The sequence below is a fragment of the Panthera onca genome, chromosome C2, assembly GCF_046562875.1.
Source record: "Panthera onca isolate mPanOnc1 chromosome C2, mPanOnc1 haplotype 2, whole genome shotgun sequence".
NCBI lineage: Eukaryota > Metazoa > Chordata > Mammalia > Carnivora > Felidae > Panthera > Panthera onca.
The window spans coordinates 59689896-59716639 of NC_138347.1; the positions used below are offsets into that span (position 1 = coordinate 59689896).

Genomic DNA, 26744 nt, shown 5'->3' on the forward strand with positions numbered 1-26744 from the left:
GTTGAATGTTAATTGGCAATATAGTTGTGGTTTCATATCTGGGTTTTCTATTCTGTTCTATTTTTGTGTGTGTGTGTGCCAGTACCATACTGTCTTGATCACTACAGCTTTGTAATATAACTTGAAGTCTGGAATTGTGATGCCTTCAGCTTTGCTTTTTTTTTTTTTTTTTTTTTTCCAAGAATGCTTTGGCTATTTGGGGTCTTTTGTGTTTCTATACAAATTTTAGAATTTTTCTAGCTCTGTGAAAAATGCTGGTGGTATTTTGGTAGAGATTGCATTAAAGGTGTATATTGCTTTGGGTAGTGTGATATTTTAACAATATTTATTCTTCCAATCCATAAGCATGGAATGTTTTTCCATATCTTTGTGTCATCTTCAATTCCTTTTATCAATGTTTTTAGTTTTCAGAGTACAGATATTTTGCCTCTTTGGTTAGGTTTATTCCTAGGTATCTTATGGTTTTTAGTGCAATTGTGAATGGGACTAATTCCTTGATTTCTCTTTCTGCTGCTTCATTATTGGTATATAGAAATGAAACAGATTTCTGTACATTGATTTTTGATCCTGCAACTTTGCTAAATTCATATATTAGTTCTAGAAATTTTTAGGTAGAGTCTTTAGGGTTTTCTATACAGATTATCATGTCATCTGCAAATAGTGAAAGTATGACTTCTTCCTAGCCAATTTGGATGTCTTTTATTTCTTTGTGTTGTCTGACTGCTGTGGCTAGAAATTTAACAAAACAAACAAAACAAACAAACATAGGTGAGAAAAAGAGGAAAACCAAGAAACAGACTCTTAACTATAGAGAACAAACTGATGGTTACCAGAGGGGAGGTAGGTGGAGGGATGGGTTAATTAGATGATTGGGATTAAGGAGGGCATTAATGGTGATTAATGGGTTAATTAAGGAGGACACTTGTTGTGATAAGTGCCAGGTGTTGTATGTAAATGTTGAATCACCATATTGTACACCTGAAACCAATATTACACTGTGTTAACCAGCTGGAATTTAAAGAAAAACTTGGAAGAAAATAAAAACTACTACAGGCTAATATCCCTGATGAACACAGATACAAAAATCCTCAAGTAAATATTAGCAAACTGAATTCAACAATACATTAAAAGGATATTCACCAAGACCAAGTAGGATTTATTTTGAGGAGGCAAGGATGGTTCTATATTCACAAACTAATCAATGTCATTCACCACATTAACAAAATAAAGTATAAAAATCATATGATCATCTCAATAGGTACAGAAAAAGCATCTGACAAAATTCACCATCCACTCATGATAAGAACTCTAAACAAGGTGACTGCAGAGGGAACAAACCTTTACATAATAAAGGTATATATGAAAAAGCCATGGCTAACATCATACTCAATGGTAAAAAACTGAGAACTTTTCCTCCAGGATGAGGAACAAGAGAGAGAGATATCCCCTCTCAGCCCTTTTATTCAGCATAGTACTGGAAGTCCTAACCACAGCTCTCATATAAGAAAAAAGAAAATGTATCTAAATTGGTAAGGAAGAAGCAAAACTGTCACTATTTTCAGATGATACGATACTATACATAGAAAACCCTCAAAACTCCATCAAAAGCTATTAGAAGTAATAAGTGAATTTAATAAAGCCACAGGATACAAAATTAATATGGAGGAATTTGTTGCATTTTTATACATTAATAACAAATTATCAGAAAGAGAAATTAAGAAAACACTCCATGAGGATGTAAATGAAAAGAATTATCATGCACTCTTGGTAAGAACGCAAATTGGTGCAACCACTGTGGAAAATAGTATGGATGTTCCTCAAAAAAAATAGAAATACCTTATAATTAAATAATTCCACTACTGGGTATTTACCCAAAGAAAACAAGACACTAATTTAAAAAGATATAGGCACCCCTAAATTTATTGCAGTATTATTTACAAAAAAAATTATGGCAGCAACCTAAGTGTCCATCCATAGATGATGGATTAATTAAGTGGTACCATATATATAAACACACACACACACACACACACACACCACATACAAGAGAATATTACTCAGCTATAAAAAAGAATGCGATCTTGCTATTTCCAACAACACAGATGGACCTAGAGGGTATTATGCTAAATGAAATAAGTCAGACAGAGAAAGACAGATATATGATTTCACTTCTATGTGGAATCTAAAAACCAAATGTACAAAAAACAACAAAAAAGCAAAAACAGGTCCATAAGTACAGAAAACAAACTATGGTTACCAGAGCAGACAGGGGTAGGGAACTGGGAAAATAGGTGAATGGGAGTGGTAGGTACAGGCTTGCAGTTATGGAATGTATAAGCTACAGGGATGAAAGTTACAACATGGGCAATACAGTCAATGGTGTTGTAATAGTGTATGGTGACAGATAGTAGCTACACCTATGAGCACTGCATAATGTATAGAGTTGTTGAATCGCTATGTTGTACACCGGAGTGTGTCAACCACACTTCAGGTAAAAAATAAGGATTAAACAGAATTAGCATATCAGACCCAGCAAATCCACTCCTAGGTATCTATCCAAGAGAATTGAAAACACATGTCTACTCAAAAGTTACACAAATGTTAACAGTAGCAATATTCATAATTGTGAAACGGTAGAAATAACCTAAATGTGTTTCCACTGATGAACTGATAAATATGACATGGATTATTTATTATTCATAAAAAGGAATGAAGTATTGAGGTGCCTGCGTGGTTCAGTCAGTTAAGTGTCTGACTCTTGATTATTGGCTCAGGTCATGATCCACAGTTTGAGAGTTCAAATCCTGCCTCAGGCTCTGTGCTGACAGTGTGGAGCCTGCTTGGGATTTTGTCTCCCTCTCTTTCTGCCCCTCTTCCCCGCTCTCTCAAAATAATAAACATTAAAAATATTAAAAAAGAGGAGTGAGGCATACATGTTACAACATGGATGAAATAAAAAGATGTACTAAGTGAAAAAAGCCAGTCACAAAGACCACAGAACCCATTATATATATAATTTCCAGAATAGACAAATCTATAGAGACAAAAAGTAGTTGCTTAGGGCTAAGAATGGGAGTTTGTGAAAATGGAGAGTGAATGTTAATGAGTAGGGTTTTGTGGGGTGGGGGGGCAGATAACAATATTAGAAAATAGTGATAATGGTTATGAAAGTCTGAATATACAAAAAAACCACATTGAATTGGACAGGAAATGAGCAAGTTGTATGATATGTAAATTATATCTCCATAAAGTTGCTATAAAAAATTAGGAAATACAGAAAAGAAAAAAGAAAAAAACACCTGTAAGGTCCATAATCCTATCACTCCCAAATTATACTGTTGCCCTATGTGCTTTTTCATTAATAATATAGTGTAAACATCTTTCCATGTCAATTAACCCACCTCAACATAAAACAAAAAAGAGAGAGAGAGAGAGAGATTGAGTCTAGACCAGGGTGAACATCTCCTACATGAGAAGACACTCCATAAAGACTGGGAGAGATGGCTGTTTTATCTAATGTGCAGAAACCAACACATGGAGTCAAGGACAATGAAGAAACAGAAGAATATGTTCCAAAACAAAAGAACAAGATAAAACTCTAGAAAAAGACCTTAATGAAATAAAGAAAAGTGATTTACCTGATAAAGAGTTTAATATAATGTTTATAAAGACACTCACCGAGGTCGGGAAAACAACGTATAAACAAAGTGAATATTTCAGCAAAGTGATAGAAAACATAAGAAAGCACCAAATGGAAAACATGGAGGTGAAGAATACAATAATTGAACTGAAACATTTACAAATGGTGTTCAACACCAAACTAGATCAAGCAGAAGAAAAGATTGATAAAGTCAAAAACAGAGCAGTGGAATTCATCTAATCAGAGGAGCAAAAGAAAAAAGAATTAAAAAGAGTAAAGATAAGTTAAGGGACTTATGAGACATCATCAAACAAATTAATATGCACATTATAGGGGTCCCAAAAAGAGAAAGGTGAGCAGAAGTCTTATTCAAAGAAAGAATGGCTGAGGGGTACCTGGGTGGCTCAGTCAGTTGAGCATCCAGCTTCAGCTCAGGTCATGATCTCACAGTTCATGGATTGGAGCCCTGCATCAGGCTCTACACTGGCAGTGAGGTGCCTACTTGTGATTCTCTCTCTCTCTCTCTCTCTCCCTCTCTCTGCCCCTCCCCAACTTGTGCTCTTTCTCAAAATAAATAAATACACTTTAAAAATTAAAAAGAAAGAAAGAATGGCTGAAAAATTCTTTAACCTGGGGAAAGAAATAGACCTCCAGATCCAGGATGCCCAGAAAGTTTAAAACAAATAAATCCAAAAAGACCCATGCCAAAACACAGTATAATAAATTGTCAAAAATTAAAGACAAGGAGAAAATCTTTTTAAAACAGCAAGAGAAATACAAATTTTTACATATAAAGGAAGCCCTATAAGACTATAAGCAGATTTTTAACAGAAACTTTGTAGGCCAGAAGGGAGTGGCAGGATAAATTCAAGATGCTAAAAGAAAAAGACTGTCAACCAAAAATAACCTAACAAGCAAAGTTATCCTTCAGCATTGGGGAAATAGAGTTTTTCAGACAAAGAAATGTTGAAGAAGTTCATCACCACTAGCCCAACCTTTTAAGAAATGCTAAAGGCATTTCTTCTACCTGAAGTAAAGGGACACTAACTAGTAATAGGAAAACATATATAAGTATAAATTTCATTGATAAAGGCAGATATATAGTTAAATTCAGAACTTTAATGTTTTAATGGTGGTAGGTAAATCACTTATCAATTTAGTATAAAGGTTAAAAGACAAAAAATATTAAAAAATAACAATAACTACAATGGTTTGTTAATGGATATATAGGGTAAAGATGTGAACTGTGATATTAAAAACAAAGTGTTGGGGGGTGTTAAACATACATTTTTAACATGTGTTCAAAGTTTTTATCAGGTTAAAATACACCAATATGTTTTATGTTAAGTCTCACAGTAACCACAAAGCAAAAACCTATAATAGATACAAACAGCATAAAGAGAAGGTATCCAAGCATACAACAACAGTGAGGTCATCCAGGCAAAAAAACCAATAAGGAAATATGGGACTTAAATGACATGTTAGAACAGATGGACTTAACACATATTTACAGACATTCTATTCAATAGTAGCAGAATACACATTCTTAAATGCACATGCAACATTCCCTAGGATAAATCATATTAGGCCACAAAACAAGTCTTAATTAATTTAAGAAACCTAAAATCATATCAAATATCTTATCTAAGCACAACGGTATAAATTAGAAATCAATTACAAGAAGGAAACTTTAGAATTCATAAATATCTGGAGATTAAACAATGCACTCCGAACAACCAAAGAAAACATCAAAAGAGAAATCAAAAATGCCTTGTAATAAGTGAAAATAGAAATACAACATACCTAAACTTACAGGATTCAAGAAGAGCAGTTCTAACAAGGAAGTTTATAGTGATAAATGCATACATCAAGAAACAAGAGAAATCTTAAATAACCAATTTAACCTTATACCTCAAGAAACTAGAAAAAAAAGCACAAAGTGAATGGAAAGAAAGAAATAACAAAACTCAGAGCAGAAATAAATGACATGAGATTTAAGAGACAGTGGGAGAGATCAATGAAACTAAGAGTGGGGTATTTTTTAAGATATAAAAAAATTGACTAACTTTTAGCTGGACTCATCAAAGAAAGAACTTAAATAAAATCAGAAATCAAGAAGGAGATATTACAACTGATACCACAGAAACACAAAGGATCCTAAGAGACTACTATGAATAATTATACACCACCAAATTGGACCACCTAAAGAAATGAAGAAGTTCCTAAAAATATACAACCTATCAAGACCAAATCATGAAGAAACAGAAAACCTGAGCAGATCAATTACTAGTAAAAAGATTGAATCAGTAATCAAAAACCTCCCCACAAACAAAAGCCCAGGACCATATGGCTTCAATGATGAGTTCTGTCAAATATTTAAAGAATTAATAAAAATTCTGCTCAAACTCTTCCAAAAATAAGAAAAGAGGAGGGAAGAGTTACAATTTTTTTATGAGGCCAGCATTACCCTGATACCAAAACCAGACAAGAATACTACAAAAAAAAAAAAAAAAAAAAATCCAGCAATATTTTTAAAAGGAGAATACACCATGATCAAGTGAAATTTATCCTAGGAATGCTGATTTAACATTTGATATCAGTAACAGTGACTCACAATATTAAAGAATAAAAATTGTAAAGCATATGATCATCTCAGTATGCATATAAGAATTATTTGATAAAATTCAATACTTATCCTTGATAAAAATAATAAATTAATTTTTTTTCAATAAACTAAGAACAAAAGGGAATTTCATCAATCTGATACTGTGCTTCTAAAGAGCTGATATCACATTTCATAAAGAAAGACTTAATGTTTCTCCTTAGATTAGAAAAAAGACAAGGATGTTTTTACCCCACCATTTTTATTGTATGCATTGTACAATATCATTGTACATATGCATTGTAGTGCATATCCTAGACAGCACAATGAGTCAAAAAATAAAAGACAGAGATTGGAAAGGAAGAATCTGTTTTACTCACATACAACATGACCATGAAGTTACTAGACCTAGTAAATGAGTTTAGCAAGATCACTGGATTAAGATAAATATAATAAAATCAGTGGAAAGAATTTCCACCTCTAGGAAGATGGAATAGACTTACATATTCTTATTTTTCCTGGCAAGTGCAAATAAAACCCCTAAACATTATATTTAAAAGATAAGTTTCTGAAAAGTGAAAAGAAGATAGACTACAAAGAACCTTAGGACCCAAAGAAGTATATGATGGTAAGATCTCTAGACTTTCTTTTTGCCTTATATATCTCAACTTGGAGCTAAAGAAAATAGCAACTAGAAACACCATGGGGTTTAGACAATAAAAGCCCAACAAAATCTTGCTCTTCCTAGCTACAGGATCAATAAAAGAAAAGAATAGTAAGACCGAAAACTTTTAGATAATAAATGCTCTGAACTCTAGCCACACAGCACACATACACACAAATGTGGCCTACCTCTGCCCTGCCAGCAAATGTCAAGTGGGGACTCTACACTTTTACCACCACCAGGTTTTAACAAGGCAACACAACCCCTACAGGGATGGTGTTAAAGGTGAGCCCTGGGAACAGGACTTCATCTCATTATGAATATAGAATATATCCTGCTAAAGTCAGAGAAAGCCAGCTAAAACTGAATGTATAAATAAGATTCAGAGTCTCATAACATAATACCCCAAATGTCCATAGTATAATAAAAAATCATTTGTCATACAAAGAATCAGGATTATCTTAACTTGAATAAGAAAAGACAATTACTAGTTGCCAACCCCAACATGATAGAGATGTTAGAATAATCTGGCAAGGATTTTAAAGCAGCCATCATAAAGTGCTTCAACAACTGATTAGGAAGATGCTTGAAACAGATGAAAAAATAGAGTCTCAGAAAGAAATGAAAGATACAAGGAAAAACTAAATAGAAATTTTAGAACTGAAAAGTACAGTAACCAAATAAAACTTAATGAATGGGCTCAACACCAGAATGAAGGATACAGAGGAAAGAATCAATGAATTTGAAGATACAACAATAGAAATTACCCAATCTGAACCCCCCCCAAAGACACTACAAACAAATAAACAACAAAAATTAAAAAGAAAAAAAGCACACAAAGCCTCAGGGATCTAACATTTGTGATATTGAAATCCAAGAAAGGAAAGAAAAAGAGGACAGGGCTTCAAAAGTCTATGTGAAATAATAGACGAAAACCTTCCAAATTTGGTCAGAGATACAAGCATACAGATTCAAGATGTTTTAATGAATCCCAAAAAGGATAAATTAAAAGATGTACCAAGACACATAATGGTCAAACTTCTGACAACTAAGGACAAAAAAAAAAAAAAAAAAAAAACCTTGAAAGCAAAAAGAGAAAAATAATACCTTATATGAAGGGGGGAAACAATTTGAATGACAGAAGATTGATCATAAGAAACCATGGAGGCCAGGCCGACAGAAAGAAGCACAACACTTTTTGCATGTTGAAAAGAACTGTCAACACAGAATTTTATGTCTAGTAAGAATATCCTTCCAGAATGAAGACGAAATCAAGCTATTCACAGATGAAGAAAAACTAAGAAATTGTTACTGGCATACCAACCCTAAAAGAATGACTAAAGGAAGTTTTCTAACCATAAATGAAATGATAGAAGAGGGAACTCTGGAACATGAAGAAGGAAGAGATTAAAATGTTAATGGTGAAAATATTGGCAAAAACATTTTACATCTACTATTGTCTAAGTTATGTTTAATGTTTAAAAAACTGTGACACCCTCTGATGTAGTGCTAAAATGTGTGAGAAAATATTTATACAATTATATTATAAACAAAGGAAACAAGCGGCAATGGGAGGGGTAACGAGACATAAATGCAGGTAAGGTTTCTACATTTCATTCAAGCTGATAAAATGTCAACTTGTGGACTGTGTTGTGCGTACATAATGTAATACCTAGAGTAAATGCTAAAAAGCTGTACAAGTGATATTCTCAAAAACACTATAATCACTTTGAAACTCTAAAGTATTCAAGTAAACCACAGGAAAGCATGAAAAAGAAAACAGAAAACCAAAAAACAGAGAACAGAAAACAAAATATAAAATAGCAGATATAAGCCTGAAATATCAATACTAACATGTGTAAATACATAAGTAAATACATGTGTAAATCATATAAGTGTAAGTGGCTAAATACAACAATTGAAGAACTGAGATTAACTGAGTAGGTTAAAAAAACATAACTCTACTATATACTGCCAATAAAACACCAACTTCAAACTGAATAATATAGGTAGGCTGAAGAGCATGAAAACCGTTCGAATACTGAATTCTTTCCCCCTAAGATCAGATACAAGTTTTAGATGCCAGCTTTCCCTGTTTCAACATTATACTAGAAATTCTAATGAGTCCAACAAGAAAATAAAGGGAAATAAGGCAAACAAATTAGATTAGAAATAAAATTGTTCTTATTAAGAGATGACAAGATTGTCTACACAGAAAATCCTAAGGAACCTACCAAAAAAACTCTCAGAATATGACACTTCAGCAAGGTCACAGGATACCAGATAAACATATAAAAATCCATTGTATACTAGCAATGAACATGCTTTGAATAACAAAGCACAATATCATTTACAATTGCTAAAAGAGTAAACTGTTTATGTCTAATTCTAACAAAATATGTGTAGGACTGAAAACAAAACACTGATGAAAGAAATTCAAAGATCTAAATAAATGGAGAATCATACCAGGTCTATGGATTAGAAGACTCAACATAATAAATACATCAGTTCCACCCCCCAAACTGATAACACAGGTTAACACAATTTCTATCATAATTCCAGCAAGACTTTATTTGTAAATACAGACAAGATTATTCTAAAATTTATATAAAAGGCAAAGTAACTAGAATAGTTAAAACAATTGAGAGGACCAATTTTAGGACCTATTACATAGCTACAGTAATCAAGACAGTGTGTTATTGGCAAAGGGATCAATGACACTTAATAGTCAAATTATGAACGCAGAAGTAGACCTACACAAAACGCCCAGCTGATTTTTGACAAAGGTGCAAAATTGCAAAACAAATTCAATGGAGGAGAGAGAGAGACTTTTCAACAAATGGTGCTAGGGAAATAGCACATCCACAGGCAAAACAAACAAAAACCTAAAGCTCACATCTTATACAAAAATGAACACCAAATGGATCATAGACTTAAATGTAAAATGTAAAATTATAAAACTTTTAGATAAATAGGAGAAAATCGTTGGGAACTAGGCCTAGGCAGAGTTCTTAGACTTGACACCAAAAACAAGATTCATAGAAAGAAAAATTAATAAATTGGCTTTAAAAAGATAAAAACTTTTGCTCTGCAAAAGACCACGTTAAAGGAATGAAAAGACAAGCTACACACTGGGAGAAAATATTTGAAAACCACGTAACCAACCAAGGACTGATATCTAGAATATATGAAGAACTCTCAAAACTTAACAGTAAGATAGTAAACAATCTTATTTGAATATGGGCAAAAGACATGAAGAGATATTTCATCAAAAATATATGTAGGTGGCAAAAAAAAATGTAAAAAATGTGCTTGTTAAATAAAAGTACTTCATGCCAGAGTTTTTTTAAAGTCAACTTAAGATGACTAGACATCTAAAAATGAAAGCTAAAAACTATATGTTAGACGAACATAAGGAAAAATAACTTGTTGGGATTGAAAAGAATTCCTCAATCCTTAAAAAAATCCCTGAGTGTATTCACAAAATGGAATTCCTGGACCCCAAACCCTAAGAATCATAGAAGTTCCACCAAGGTATCACCACTCTGAAAAATCCAGCTGATCTGTCTTCAATATCTCCATCTCTGTTTCTATTCAAAAATATTTTGGAACTCATATTAAAATGAAAGAGTTTAGGGGGAAAAAAAGAAAACTTACAGTTCCTCCCATTCCTTTCTTCGCTGCTGAATCTTAAGTTGGGCCCTTTCAGCTTTTAATATAAGTTTCCTCGTTTTCTCAATTTGATTTTCCACCATAATTTCACTTAAGGTTTTAGGCCGAAATTTCTTCCCTTTGTCTATAATTGATTCTTCTGGTACATTAATACTCTCACCTGTACAGAGAGTCAACATTTTTCTTTTATTTTTTTTCAATTTTTTTGAAACATCAAAATGAAATTCTCAAATATGTTTTAACCCTGCCACATTAAAACAAACAGAATACACTGAATCTGTAAATCACATTATTTGTTAAACAACTACCATGAATTCAATCCCATAATATGTATTTTAGAATACCATAATAAAGAGATATAAGTCACGATATTTGCTCTAATGTACATTACTGAAAAGTTGGCAAGACATATATCAAGTAACTTGAAAACAAGGTAAATAATGAGGGGGCACTGATAGATATACTGGGAAGTTGGGTAGGAACGCTTGTGATATGGTGGGAGAAGGAGGAATCAGCGAGTCCTATTTGACGTATGTAATTTGAGGTGACCTATAGTGATTACAGTGGTCTGTGGCCAATTAAAAAAGTAGTCAGGAACACACAATCAAACCTATGATTTAAAAATTTTTAAATTAAATGTCTACTGAGGCAATTTCTTAATTCATGTTCAAGCTATGAAGAAATATACTCTAGAGATACTTTGGGGGGAAAGTTAAACAATAATATGGGATGGTCATATAGTTATAACTCACCATTTCACTTTTCATATTTCAAATATATGGTAATATGGAAAAGGAAGAGTTTAATGTGGCTTGGGTGGTCATGGAAAGACTTTATAACAAAAGTATAATTCAATCTGGAATCTCTAAGAACTGGTAGAATTCAGAGAAGAGAGGAGTGAATTGGTCATTCCAGTCCGAGCCTGGATCTAAAAGTATCTGGCATATTTAGGGAGCATTAAGCAAGACAATAGGCTAAAAACACCAGTAGAACAGTATGAAAATGCACTAGGAAACAGAATTTGTAGGAAACAGAATAGGAATATACTGTGGAAGGATTAAATACCAGGATAATGATTTCAGAATTTATCCCAGAGGCAGAAAGGAGCCAGTAGCGTTTTCTCAATAAAGAGGATAAACAGTATTAATGTCAGTACCGTATCATGGGGACTAGTTGCAGTGCCTTTTATTTATTTTTGACTGGGCTCTACAAGTCATTCCCAGAATTCTTGTCTTCCTCTTACTCATCTGCAGTCACCCTGAAGGCAGTTACAACAGGCAGGCCACAGAGATTAAGTACATTTCACGCCTGAATTCTCAGCTCATCATTCTGTTTAAAGCATAAGCACTTAGAAGCTGGTTTGAAATGCTCTACCCCCACTCTCTGGGATGGAGCCCAAGAATCTGTAAAGAAACACTGCCTCGAAACCAGCAACTGGGGAAATCTTAGATTTAAGAAGAGTTAAAAGCGGGAAGTAAGAAATTAGCAGCATTAGGTATTCTTTACCCACTTCAGTCACATAACCAGGGTGGGTTTTCCTTAGCAGCCTGCATCAAAGACCTGGTGTGAAGCATTTGCTGGAGGAACATGGCCTCTCATCCTCAGCCAAACCACTCACATCTAGCTCTCTTGATTATTATCCAAGGGACTAAGGAAAGGGAAATAACAGAGTGAGCTCAAGTCACCAGAACCAGCAAGGGTTTGAAAGTTCTGCCCATAAAAATATTATTCAGTTTTGAAATCTTAATAAGGATTCAAAGACTTTCTGTCATTTAAGCTACCTGTATCCTTCTGGCTATCCTTTCTTCCAGCTCCCTCTTTTTCAAATCTCTCCAATTTGCTTGTTCTTCTTTCTGATTGACTTGGTCGTTTGGACTTGGAGTACTTAGAGGGCTTCACAAGCCTATAGGAGGATATCTTGTGATCACTTTGTATAGCGTGAACCACAATTGTATCACTTTCCAATGAATCACGAAATCTGAAAAAAAAATAGAACAAGTATTTGCGATCATAGCCATTTTAATCATTTAATTATACCATTTTAATCATTCTGCATGATTAAGTAATAAAATAGGACCACAATAACTATGCTTATAAATGATACTATATTGTGTGGATCCAAAGTTGGAAAATGCATTAACCAACAAGAATGTGATAGAAGTTGCATAGGACTTTGTTAAAGAGCAAGTAGAATTTTCTAATTAAAATATTAAACAACTCATTATTAGTATATAATGCCATTGTTTGGCTAATATGTAGAAAAACAAAAATTTTTCAGGTACACTGTAATTTAATGGTAAATGGATCTTAAACTGTAAGAAAATGTACTGCCTGTTATCTCATGAGATACCTATTATCATATGTATACATATATATATATCTCACATGTTACCCTATTTGCTTCTATAAAAAATATTAAACTCAAATTCATACTACTCTCCAGTTCACTTTTCTTTTATAGCCCAAAGATATTTGTTCTTTATCAATTAATGCTTAATTCTTGCTATGTTTTTGTCACTGGTTCATAATTATTTTCCCATCTTTTAATTTTAGAATTTAACTTATGTATATAGTAATTATTCCTAGTTTATCTTTCTTATTATTTTTCTAATGCAATCCTTTTAACTCTATTTCTTCTTTTAAAATGGCTTACTATTTCTGATTTTCCCTTTTCCCTCATAGCATAGTACCTTTCTCATCACTATAAAACTTTATTTTCTTGCCCACTGGAGTTTTACTCTTTAAATTTTAGTCTTTTCATGAGACACAGATAACATGAAGGGAAAGTATGCATGGTTTTGATCCCATAAAAATATAAAACTTATGCACAGTTAGAAAAATGCGAACAACGTTTAAGGCAAATGGCATTGTAGGATAAAGCATTTGCAATATGTATAAAAGAAAAATACAGAAGTAGTGAATCAAATTAAGAAGAAAATCAGAACTCAAAGGAAAATGAACAAGGAATCTTCCTCTGAAGATTAAATATAAATGAACTATAAACATACGAAAAGAAAGGTTCAGAAGACTAATCCTCTGAAGAACATCAGTGTATGAAAAGAAGTGCTTAACTTCACCAATAATCAGAAAAAATGCAAATGATTTAACCAAGAGTTATCACATTTACTCTATTAGATTGGTGAAGATGAAAACACTGGTACTACCCAGTGTTACTCAGTGGTACCACTTTATTCTCTCCCCTAATCCCATCAGATATCTAGATAATGTGTTTCCTTCCATATGTTTGTTGAAGATGCAAAGCTGAGGAAGGAGGATGCAGCCTGGAAGGGAAGGGAATGCCAGGAATTAAGGAAACAAGTATTTGAGGGCCAGAAGACTGGGGAGGAAGAGCTTCCACCTGACAAGGAAGAGGATGGGCAAATTGGGTCCTAGAGCTGTGGGTACATATTCCCTGCTTCCAACAGCCTCTGGGGAAACAAAAGTTCCCAAGGATAATGGTTGCATGTGCATTCGATTCTGGGAACAGGAGTTTCTGGCCTCACCAAAAACTGCCTGCTCCAGCAGAGCACAGAAGCCATAGAATCAAACAAATGAAAGAAGCAAGCAGCCTGGGACAATGAGCTGCGCTGGTTTGAGTCAAGATTCATACTTGCAATATATATACACTTACAAATATAGTATGCATATTTATTAAAGCCAAACATAGGATACTATGTCGAAGGTTCTTCCTGAGAGAACTTATAAGGTACTTTCATCTCTTGATAGGTAGTCATCTAGATACCATTCCAAGATTCAAATATTCATGGATTTAATATCAGGTAACAAGCCATGAATCACAGAGCAGAGTTTCAGAGAAGAAACTGCTGCACAGGAAGAGAGCTCTGGAGATCTGCAGACGTCTCTCTTCTAGCCTTCAGGTAATTACTGATCACCACATGCATGTAAGGAGTCTACCTGAGGCTGGAGAAAGAATCACCAGAAGAGAACACAGAGAAATCCCCAGACCTCACACAGGTCGAAATAGCTTGTTTTCCCAGAAGCCCAATAATACATGGGAATAGGATTTTGTCCACTCAGGATTTTGTCTTAGTAGTGAGGAAAAATCAGCTCTAAAGGCTGCTTGACCCCCACTAACACAGATTAAAAGCAAGCCTCAAAAACTCAGACTACTTCTAAGTAATTTAACTGAATCCCAAAACAAAGTTCAAGAATATTTAAAAGTATAAAAAATATCGAGCACCCACATTGTGAAATTCATAATGTCTGGCATCCAATCTAAATTTTTCAGGAAGGCAAAGAAGCAGAAAAATGTAACACAAAATAAACAAAAATTTTCAATTAATAGAAACAGACCCAGAAGACTGCCTATCTATCTATCATCTATCTATCTATCTATCTATCTATCTATCTATCTATCTACCTATCTATCTAGCAGACAAGCACATTAAATCAGTTGTTATATTTTATATGCTCAGGACAGTAGAGGGGAAAGCATGAGCATATGTTTTTTAATGTTTTTTTTTTTTTTTTTGAGAAAGAGAGACAGAGCATGAGTGGGGGAGGGGCAGAGAGAGAGAGAGGGAGACACAGAATCCAAAGCAGGCTCCAGGCTCTGAGCTGTCAGCACAGACCCCAGTGTGGGGCTTGAACTCACGAACCATGAGATCTTGACCTAAGCCAAAGCGGGATGCTTAACCAGCTGAGCCACCCAGGCACCCCAACATGAGTGTATTAAGGTAAACAAAATCCTTACCTGTGATACTAGGAAATCAGTAAGTAATGATTAATAAATTCATGGAAATAGATTATTGAGATGTATGGTTGTAACCACTAGAAGAGATATTAAAAGTGTATTCTTTTCATGATCTATCATATTTATGGATTGAAAGACTCAATATTTATTTTCAAAATCTCTTATATTGAAGTTGATCTATAGATTCAATGTAATTCAGTCAATATCTTAGCAGGGTTTTTTGATGAAAATCGACAAGTTGATTCTATTTAAAGGACCTACACAGTATTGAAGGTGAAGAACAAAGCCACAGGATTTACAATATCAAATGTCAAGAATAATTAAAATAAAAGTTCTGAGATATATTATATATATATGTATTGACCTGATTTATGACAAAACTATCAATGCAATCTAGTGAGGAAAGGATGGCCTTTTCAACAAATGATACCAGGCCAGTTGAGTATCCATATAGAAACAAATGACACATGATGTCCATCTTAAACCTCCCCCCAGAAAATCAATATAGATAATGGCAAAACAATGGTGCTTTTAGAATAAAACATAGGAGAATTAGTTCATGAATTGGGAATTGGCAAATATTCCTTAGTTACAACATAAAAGCACCAACCATAAAGGAAAATATTGATAAAATGAACTTTATCAAAGTAAAAACTTCTGCTCAAAAAAAGCCACCATTAAAAGAATGAAAAGGAACACCACAGATTAGAGCAAGATATTTTACATGCATGCACACAATGTGTCATATATATACAGTGTCACAAATACCTGTGTCATTTATCTACAAGACAAAAGACTCCTATCTAGGAGATGTGAATAACTCTTACGATCCAGTTTTAAAAACAAAAAAACTTCAAAAAATACCTAATAAAAGAAAATACACAAATAACCAAGAAGTATAAGAAAAGGAGCTAAAAATAATCACTCACCAGGGAAATGCCAATTTAAATCACACTGAGATACTATGATAGAATGGCTGAAATTTAAAGAGATGAGAATATCAGGTGATGGCAAGCATGAGTGTTATGGTTGAATTGCGTCTACCCAGAAAGATACTTTGAAATCCCCCAGTCAATCAGAATGTGACCTTATTGGAAATAGGTTCTGGACAGAGGTAATCAAGTTGAAATGAGATCATTAGAGTGGTCCTAATCCAACATGTCGCTGTGCTTATAAAAAGTGGGGACTTGGACATGCACAGAGGAAAGATTATGTGGGGAAAACAAAGAGAGATAACACCACATAAAGGCAGAAGATTTGGAATAATGCATCTATAGGAAGGAACACCAAAGTTTGCTGGCAAATCACTAGAAGCTTAAAGAGGCATGGAACAGATTCTCCTACCCAGGTCTCAGAAGAAACTAATAAATAGTATTTTTCATGGAACTAGAACAAATAACCCTAAAATTTGTATGGAATCACAAAAGACCTCCAATAGCCAAAGCAATCTTGAGAAAAAAACAACAAAGCTGGAGGTATGCCAATCCCAGATTCCACGATATGCTACAAAGCTATAGTATGGTACTGACACAAAAATAGACTCATAGATCAGTGGAACAGAATAGAAAGCCCAGAAATAAACCCATGCTCATATGGTCAATTAATCTTTAACAAAGGAGACAAGAATACACAATGGGAAAAACAGTCTGCCCAGCAAACGGTGCTGGGAAAACTGGACACTACACGTAAAAGAATGAAACTGGACCACTTTCTTACACCATACACAAAAATAAACTCAAAATGGATTAAAGATCTAAACAGAGATCTGAAACCATAAAACTCCTAAAAGAAAACATAAGCAGTAATTTCTTGGACATCACCCTCAGCAACATATTTATGGATATTTATCCTGAGGCAAGGGAAACAAAAGCAAAAATAACTGTTGAGACTACAACAAAATAAAAAGCTTTGTACAACAAAGGAAACAATCAACAAAACATAAAGGCAACCCAGGGAATGAAAGAAGACATTTGCACATGATCTATCCGATAAGGGGTTAACATTCAAAATACACAAGGAATTTATACAACTCAGCACCAAAAAACCCGAACAGTCCAATTTAAAAATGGGCAAAGGATAGGGCACCTGGCTGGTTTAATTGGTAGAGCATGTGACTCTTAAACTCAGGGTGATGAGAGTTCAAACGTCAAGTTGGGCATAGAGTTTACTTTTTTAAAAAATGGGCAGAGGACCTGAATAGATATTTTTTCAAAGACAAAGCGATGGCCAACAGACATGAAAAGATGCTCAACATCACTAATCACCAGAGAAATACAAATCAAAACCACAATGAAATATTCCTTCACACCTGTCAGAATGACTAGTATCAAAAAGAAATAACAAGTGTTGGTGAGGATGTGGAAAAAAGGGAAGCTTCACATACTATTGGTGGGAATGTAATTTGGTGGAACCATTGTGGAAAACAGTATTGAGGTGCCTCAAAAAAATAAAAATAGAACTACTTTATGACCCAGTAATTCCACTACTGGCTATTTACCCAAAGAAAACAAAAACACTAATTTGAAAAGATATATGCTATGCTACAGCAGTAGTATTTGTAATAGCCAAGATATGGAAGCAACTCAAGTGTCCATGTATAGATGAATAAAGAAGTTGTGGTATGTGTATATTACACACACACACACACACACACACACACACACACACACAATGAAATATTACTCAGCCATAAAATAGAATGAGATTTTGCCACTTCCAACAAGCTGGATGGTCCTTGAGGATATTATGCAAAGTGAAATAAGTCAGACAAGAAAGACAAATGCCATAGATTTCACTTACATATGGAATTTTTTTAACAAATGAACAAACAAAAACAGACTCAAATACAGAGAACAAACTGGAGGGGAGATGGGTGGGTGGATGGGTGAAATAGACAAAAGGGATTAAGAAGAGATTAATAGGGGTGCCTGGGCTGGCTCAGTTGGTAGGACATGAAACTCTTGATCTTGGGATTGTGAGTTTGAGCCCCTTGCTGGGTGTAAAGATTACTTAAAAAAAAAAAAAAAAAAAAAAAAAGAGGCAATTAGAAACTTCCAATTACAAATAAGTCATGGAGATGAAAAGTATAGCATAGGGAATATAGTCAATAACATTGTAATAGTGTATGGTGACTACACTTATTGTGGTGAGTACTGAGTGCTACATAGAATTGTTGAATCGATATGCTGTTCATCTGAAACTAATATAACATCAAATGCCAATTATACTTCAACATAAATAGATAAATAAAACATATCTCCCCTCCAAGAAAATGCACCCCAACTTAACCAACACTTTGATTTTGGACTTCCAGCCTTCATAACTTTTGACTGTTATTTTAAGCCAACCAGTCTGTTGTACTTTGTTATGGAAGCTCTAAGAAGCTAACACAATGGGGATCAATGGGAATTCTCATACACTGATAATCATGGTATAAAAATTTGTTGAACCATTTTTGGAAAACTATTTGGCAGTATCTAATAAAGCCAAACATGCATATAATCTTGACCCAGCAGTTCCACTCCTGATTATATAACAAATAAGTGTTTATGTCCACCAAAAAGCATGCACAAGAATGGTCATAGACATTCATCATAGCCAAGAAGTAGAAATAACTCAAATATGCATCAACAGTAGAATGGATAAATAAATCATGGTATAAGCATTAAGACTATTGCAAAACAATGAAAAAGAATAAGCTACTGCTACCTGCAACAACATAGACAATCTTAGGCATGATGCTAAGTAAAAGAAGCCAAATACAAGATTTAGTACTGCAACATTCAATTCGTATGAAGTTCACAGACCAAACTAATGTGATAAACATTCATCTCTGGAGAGTAGATATTTACTGGGAGGGGGTCAAAGGTAACTTTTTGGAGTGCTATAAATGTTCTTAATTGGAGTAATAGATATATATATATATGGATATAGATAGATATATATACATATGTATATATACACACACATACATATATATGTATATATATGCATATATATAATTTATTAAGCTGTTCAGTTAGAATTTATGCATTTTGCTGAATGTAAATTACATCTCAAAAAGGCAAAGAAAAAGCAATTTCCTCTGAACAGTCTTATTGGTACATGAGAGAGATTAGACAGGAAGTTGTTGGCTTTCATTATAAGTCTTTAGATTTTATTTTTGATTTTAAGATGTATATGCTCATGTGTTAACTAGATATAAAATAATTTGCCAAAAACAGAAAATAAATATGTATTTCATAATTTGGTTTGTAAAAAATCTAATTTTTTATTTATTAAAAAATTTTTATTGTATTATTTTTTTTAATTTTCATGCCAGTAGAGTTAACATACAGTGTTCTATTAGTTTCAGGTGTACAATATAGTGATTCAACACTTCCATACATCACCCGATGCTCATCATAAGTATACTCCTTAATCCCCATCACCTGTTTCACCCATCCCCTCACCTACCTCCCCTCTGGCAACCACCAGTTTGTTCAGTTTGTTCTCCATAGTTGAGTCTGTTTCTTGGGTTGTCTGGTTGTTGTTTTTTTTTCCTTTGCTCATTTGTTTTGTTTCTTAAATTCCGTGAGTGAAATCATATGGTATTTGTCTTTCTCTGACGGACTTATTCAGCTTAGCTTTATACTTTCTAACTCCAATCTATGTCATTTTAAATGGCAAGATTTCACTCTTTCTTATGGCTGAATACTATTCCATCTTCTTTATCTATTTATCAGTTGATGGATACTTGGACTATTTCCATAATTTGACTATTGTAAATAATGCTGTTATAAACACAGGGGTGCATTTATCCCTGTGAATTAGCATTTTTGTATCTTTTGAGTAAATATTCAGTAGTGCAATTACTGGATCATGGGATAGTTCTATTTTTAACTTTTTGAGGAACCTCTATACTGTTTTCCACAGTGGCTGCACCAGTTTGCATTGTCACTAGTGCACAAGGGTTCCTTTTCCTTCACGTCCTCACCAACATTTGTTGTTGCTTGTGTTTTTTAGTTTAGCCATTCTGACAGGTGTGAGGGGATAGCTCATTGTGGGTTTTTTCCCTTTTTACAACGAAAATTTTTAGTACACATTTTTTCCAGAAATTTGTCTAAAAGAAAATGCATAGCCATGGAAAAATTAAGGCAGTTAATCAACAAGGTTGATTATAAATACACATATGTGTACATATATGTAAACTTTAGACCCTTTATAAGAAAAAATTTCACAAGTTCAAAAAAATTGCAAAAACAAATCTCTCCTTGGTTACAAATGAAACCTTAACGCACTTTTTTGAGAAATTTTTATCATACATTCTATAATTATAATCCAATAAAATTAGAAATAAATAATAAATGTTTACCTTAAAACCTTAATTGCTTGGAAATGAAGGAATATATCTTAAATAATTCTTAGCTCAAGGAATAAAAGCTTAATTACCGACTATCCAGAAATAAGTTAAAAATTGCAAAACCTAGGGAACACTGCAAAAATCCTCAAGGGAATATACGTAGCCTTAAATGTCCCTGTAGTTAAAAGTATAAAGAAAGGAACTTAATATCCATCTCAAGGCATTTTTTCAATGTTTATTTATTATTTCTGGAGGTGGGGAGGAGAAGAAAGTGCTGGAGCATGAGTGGGGAAGGGGCAGAGAAAGAGGGAGACAGAATCTGAAGCAGGCTCCAGGCTCCAGGCTCCAAGCTGTTAGCACAGAGTCCTACACAGGGGTCAAACTCACAAGATCATGACCTGAGTTGAAGTAGGTCGCTTAACCGACCGAGCCACACAGGCGCCCCATCAAGGCATTTTTAAAAACAGCATAAAATCAAAAGAAAATAGGTGAAGGGAATGCTTAAAGCTAAAATTGGAATTAATGAAATGGAAAAAAAAGAATTAAAAATAGGATAAATAAGTCCAAAACCTGATTTTTAAAAAGTACAATAAAATAAGTAAGTCCTTTAGAAGCTTGATTAATACCTTCCTGATGATATACTCAATACGTGTTGTTTTTTTAAGATTTAAGTAATATGGGGCACCTGGGTGCCTCAGTTGGTTGGACATCCAACTTTGGCTCAGGTCATGATCTTGTGGTCCCTTCTAGCCCCACATGGAGCTCTCTGCTGTCAGTGTAGTGCCCACTTTAGATCCTCTGTCTCCCTCTCTCTCTACCCCTGCCCTGCTTGTGCATGCATGCACACATGCTCTTTCTCTGTCTCTCAAAAATAAATAAACAAAAAAGAGAAAGAGGACACCTTCCTTACCTCACCTTGACCTAGTGGGGTCACTATAAATATGTATCAAAAAATTCTTTTAAAAAAATAAAAATAAAGATTAAATAATACAAATTTGGAAGAAAAATTTGAAGACTTTATGTATAACTTAGGCTTTGGAGAGAAATTTTTAGCCAAGATGGGAAACCCAAAATATAGTAAAGGAAAGAGAGACATATTTAGCTATATATACATTAACATATATCGCTTAGAAAAATATAGCATCAACAAAGTTTATAGGAAAATTATAGATAATAAAAAATATTTGAAACACACATGATAAATAACAAGTTAATGTTTATTACACAAAGAAGTTCTAAATTGGTAACAAGAAAATATCCCAATAGAAAAATTATAAGAATATTAAAATGCAATTCACAAAGGAGCACATCTAATTGACTGGTAAACACTAAAAATGTGCTAAGCATCCCTAGTAGTAAGGAAAATGCAAATTAAAAAAAACAATTAGCTATATTATTTTACATCCATCAGATTTAAACTTTAATAGTGTTAGCCTCAAATGTTGGTAAGAATGACAGGATAAAGTTATACACATTGCTGATGGAAATGTAAAAAGTTGCAACCTTTTTGGAAAGAAATATGGCAACAGATTTTAAATTAAAAAATGCATATACCCCTTTGGTCTAGCAATTCTACTTTTCAAAGTCTACTCTGTAGAACTAAAAGAAAGCATTAGTATGTAACAATATATATATGTAGGTATATTAAAGCATATTATTTAATATTAAAAAACAGAAGTAAATGTTTTTTGATATGGGTATGTTGAATATATATTTTTTTTAATTTTTTTTTAACGTTTATTTATTTTTGAGACAGAGAGAGACAGAGCATGAACGGGGGAGGGTCAGAGAGAGGGAGACACAGAATCTGAAACAGGCTCCAGACTCTGAGCAGTCAGCACAGAGCCCAACACGGGGCCCGAACCCACAAGCTGTGAGATCATGACCTGAGCCGAAGTCGGACGCTCAACCGATTGAGCCACCCAGGCGCCCCTTGAATATATTTTTAAAGAGAAAGCCTCTTATTATGGAAAGTTTTAACATACATAAAGGTAGAGGGCATAATATAGTGAATTCCTACAAATTCATCAAATCATATTAAAAAATTATCAACTTTTATCCCCCAATTTTATGTATCTATCCCTTTGTTTTTTTTTCTTCTTGGAATATCGAAACATATTTCACCCATAAATACTTCAAATAAGAATTCTTTTTAGAAAAGTAACTACCACAATATCATTATACCTAGGAAAATTAATAGTAAATATTTAATATCCAATATCCACTTGGTGTTCAAATATTCTTTGATTCAAAAATGCTTTTTTACAATTGATTTATTTGAATAAGAATCCAAATAAGATCCGCACATTGGTGGATACTTTGTTGGTATATTTCTCAAGTTTCTTTTACTCCATCCCTCTTGTTTCTTCAGGCAATGTATTTGTTGAAGAAACTTGGTTTTTCTGTAGCATTTTCTTTTTGTTGTTGTTGTTTCAAGTTTTTATTTAAATTCTATTTAGTTAACATACAGTGTTAGTTAGTTAGTTAGTTAGTTAGTTAGTTAGTTAGTTAGTTTCAAGTCACTGTGATTTTGATTTGAATTTCCCTAATGATGAGTGATGTTGAGCATCTTTTCATGTTGGCTATCTGGATGTTTTCTTTGGAGAAATACCTGTTCATGTCTTCTGCCCATTTCTAAATCATTTTTTGGGTGTCGAGTTCAAAAATCTAATAATTAAACAAATTTCCCAGAAAGCTCAAGAAGATATCAGTAGCAGTGACAGGAATATTCCTGGAGACTTCAAGAGTTAGAAGGTACTCAGGGTATTTCTTACCTGATCACTTCAATTAAGCCACTATGAACAACTTCATTCAAATACATGTTCTCAAACATCTTAACTTGCAGGAAATATGGATCCTACCTGTTCTGTAGCTTCATGAGGCCAAGTTGATGTTTCTCTTTTTCCCATGCTAATTCTTTTTCCACTTGTTGAATCTTATGAGCTGTTTTTCTGCCAATCTCAGCACGAATTTTGGAATCTAGATCAAAATCCTGCAAATAAGTAGATTTATTCATCGAAATGGGTACTTTCATCAATGTGCGTTATCAATCCTATTTCATACACAGATAAAGAATCAGTTTTGCACTCAATTTCATGTTGCATTATAATTTGCTCCCAGACATCATTAATTCTCTCTGTTCTAGAAAAAGAAAAGAACATACTTTTCATCTTACTTCCACAAAATATGGAGAAAAGTTCTCAGAAATCATTGACAATACTGTAAATAAAGTTGTATCTTAAAAGATTTTGCCCACAGTAAAAGCAGTGAATGATAACAGAATATTTGGAGAGTATACAGAGTTTTTAAAAAAAACTTCCACCACCCCAAAGCCACTACTGGTATATAACCAGCAGGGCACAGGGTAGAAGTTCATGGCACCACTTCCCATGTGACCCCACCCAGGAAAGACAGCTAAGTCTTTGGTGTCTTCTTGAGGTCACCAAATTCTAGCTGAATGTCTGTCACGGGGGGGAGCCATTCCTCCCATAAAGATACTTATGGGAGGGGGAGGGTCATGTTTTTTACCTGTACCCCGGGAAAAATACCAGGGCCCTCATTCACACTAAATTGTAAGTAGTAGTTATTCTTTCCAAGGGTGCATCTGTTTTAAGTAATGATGTATGTAAAAATGCTTAGCCATAGAACTCACCTCAGGTGTTCTTTATTTTGAATTATGTTACCCATATTCTGTAAATGTCAACTTTTTTTTCTCATTTTATTTATTTTTGTAAGACAGAGTGAGAGAGGCAGAGCATGAGCAGGGGAGGGGCAGAGAGAGAAGGAGACACAGAATCCGAAGCAGGCTCCAGGCTCACACTGTCAGCACAGAGCCCGATGCAGGGCTCAAACCCATGAACCGTTAGATCATGACTTATGCCAAAGTTGAACACTTAACCAACGGAGCCACCTAGGTGCCCCTGTCCAGGTTTTTCTTAGTAAAATAGCATAAACATCTTTTAACCATTATGATTTGGTCTTTTAACCAATACCATGAGTTAGCCATTATGATTTCACCAGAGCATTTTTCACATGGAATGGACTAGGTGCTTCAAGAATTATAGGTCATAGGATGATAAATTCTGGCTATTTATTTGATTAGTTCTTGACAGCAATTCCACTTAGGAAGAAGTACACAGTGGAAAAAAATCACTAACACGTAGATGGAAGCTTTGTGATAAGTCAGAAAAGAAAAACATTAATACAAAATTAGCTTAAATAATTCGTTAATCGTCCCCATAGCTACAACTATACTAAGTCATTTTTCGGAAACTTTGTGGGACAACCAGGTACTATCTTTTTGATAGATTTGTTGATTTATAGAAATGGAATCACAGAGAATCAAAATATATGCGTACTTATACAAAGATTAGATATCTTGGCTAGGTACACTAAGGGTTGAAAACCAGATTCAAACCTGTATTTATATATCTTGTCACCACAAGAAAAAAGAAAAGTGAAGTACCTAAATCCAGAAGTAAACTCTGTTATATAAAGAGGTTCTTCTATATCCAAACCAAGTTGTATGTCAAATTCTATGGTATTTTAGCTGCTGCCAACACACTGGCCAGATAAAGGGAAGTTTAAAGATTTTTTAAGTGTTCCTATTTATCAGAAAAATCGTAGTCTTGATCCAAAGAAATAGTGTATGTTAAAAGTCAAATTTAATTAAGGCTTACTGTTCGCTTAAACTGCATATGCTTTGGTAATTCTTTATTCATTTCCAGAAGTTGCTGAAATTCATTCCTCAAAGCTTTGAGTTTTTCTCTTTTCCCAGCTTTTATTTCTTCCACTTCTTTCATTAACTTATCATGTTCTCTTTTTCTTCTAGCATTCTCAATACTGAAAACAGAAATTTAAAAGGATAGTAAGATCCAGAAACAGCATAAGAGGAATCAGGACTCAATAATTTGGAAATTCCATTGGCTTGGTCATCTTCTATAAAATGTTGTTTTGCAACAGCTCAAGGCTAGTATTTATCAAAAATTCTCATACCTATAGGCTTTGGGATCTTCAATATCTTCTGGAATTGGCTCTGCTTCAATTCCAAACTGTAGAAAGGGGAGAAACGGTTAACACTTTTAAATTGCATATTTCTCTTAAAATATCTAACAGGAAGTAAACTGAGCTTTTTCCCCCTCTGCCAATTTCTAATAATTATAGGCTTGCAAGGTACTTTCACAGGAAATAATCCAGGGAAAACTAGGGGGAAAATTGTAGTTGACTAAATTTATTTGTTTCTGCTTGATTTAAAGAGGTACATAGAAAAAGTCTTAAAACCTAATATGCATGCAAAATGTTAATATCACCATAATTCCCCTTCAAAATGTGAATTACTAATATCATGTGTTATTAACAAAGGATACATGCAAAATTTCCCAGGTCATTTATTTTAAAATGCTATTTTTTTTTTAGCATATCCCCTTTTATATATGCTTAATTCTCCCCCCAATACCTTATGTGTATACAGGAAGGTTTTAAAATATATTTTTTAGGGGCAACAGGGTGGCTCAGTTGGTTAAGTATCTGACTTTTAATTTTGGGTTTTTTTTAAATTTTTTTTAACTTTTATTCATTTTTGAGACAGAGAGAGACAGAGCATGAACAGGGGAGGGTCAGAGAGAGGGAGACACAGAATCTGAAACAGGCTCCAGGCTCTGAGCTGTCAGCACAGAGCCCGACGCGGGGCTTGAACTCACGGACCGCGAGATCATGACCTGAGCCAAAGTCGGCCGCTTAACCGACTGAGCCACCCAGGCGCCCCTCTGACTTTTAATTTTGACTGGGGTCATGATCTAACAGCTCATGGGATTGAGCCCCACATCAGGCTCTGCATTGCCAGCATGGAACCTGCTTGGGATTCTTTCTCTCTCTCTCTCTCTCTCTCTCTCTGCCTCTCCCATGCTCATACCCTCTGTCTCTCAAAATAAAATAAACTAAAAATATTTTTAATTAAAATTTTTGAGTATAATTGACATGTAGTTTTTTTTAAACTTTAAGCATTTCAATTTATCTTGTTTTAAAAAGACATGCAGTGAGAAAGGCACAGAATATAGTTCCCCTCTCTGAGAAAGAGGAAATCAGAAATATGAATCCCCTTTTAGAAAGGAC

The 26744-nt window shown here is 34.0% G+C and overlaps 1 protein-coding gene across 2 annotated transcripts in view; it reads right to left on the reverse strand.

Moving 5' to 3' along the window:
- The window catches only part of CFAP44 (cilia and flagella associated protein 44), a 159313-nt gene that overhangs the window by 60785 nt on the left and 71784 nt on the right, over nucleotides 1-26744 (reverse strand). For both annotated transcript variants that reach the window (XM_078453008.2, XM_078453009.2), the window contains exons 20-24: nucleotides 25629-25684; nucleotides 25313-25475; nucleotides 23495-23625; nucleotides 12360-12556; nucleotides 10564-10738 (exon numbers count right to left, since the gene is read on the reverse strand). In XM_078453008.2, the coding sequence (XP_078309134.2) occupies nucleotides 10564-10738; nucleotides 12360-12556; nucleotides 23495-23625; nucleotides 25313-25475; nucleotides 25629-25684 (722 nt within the window). The remainder of the gene's footprint in view (nucleotides 1-10563; nucleotides 10739-12359; nucleotides 12557-23494; nucleotides 23626-25312; nucleotides 25476-25628; nucleotides 25685-26744) is intronic.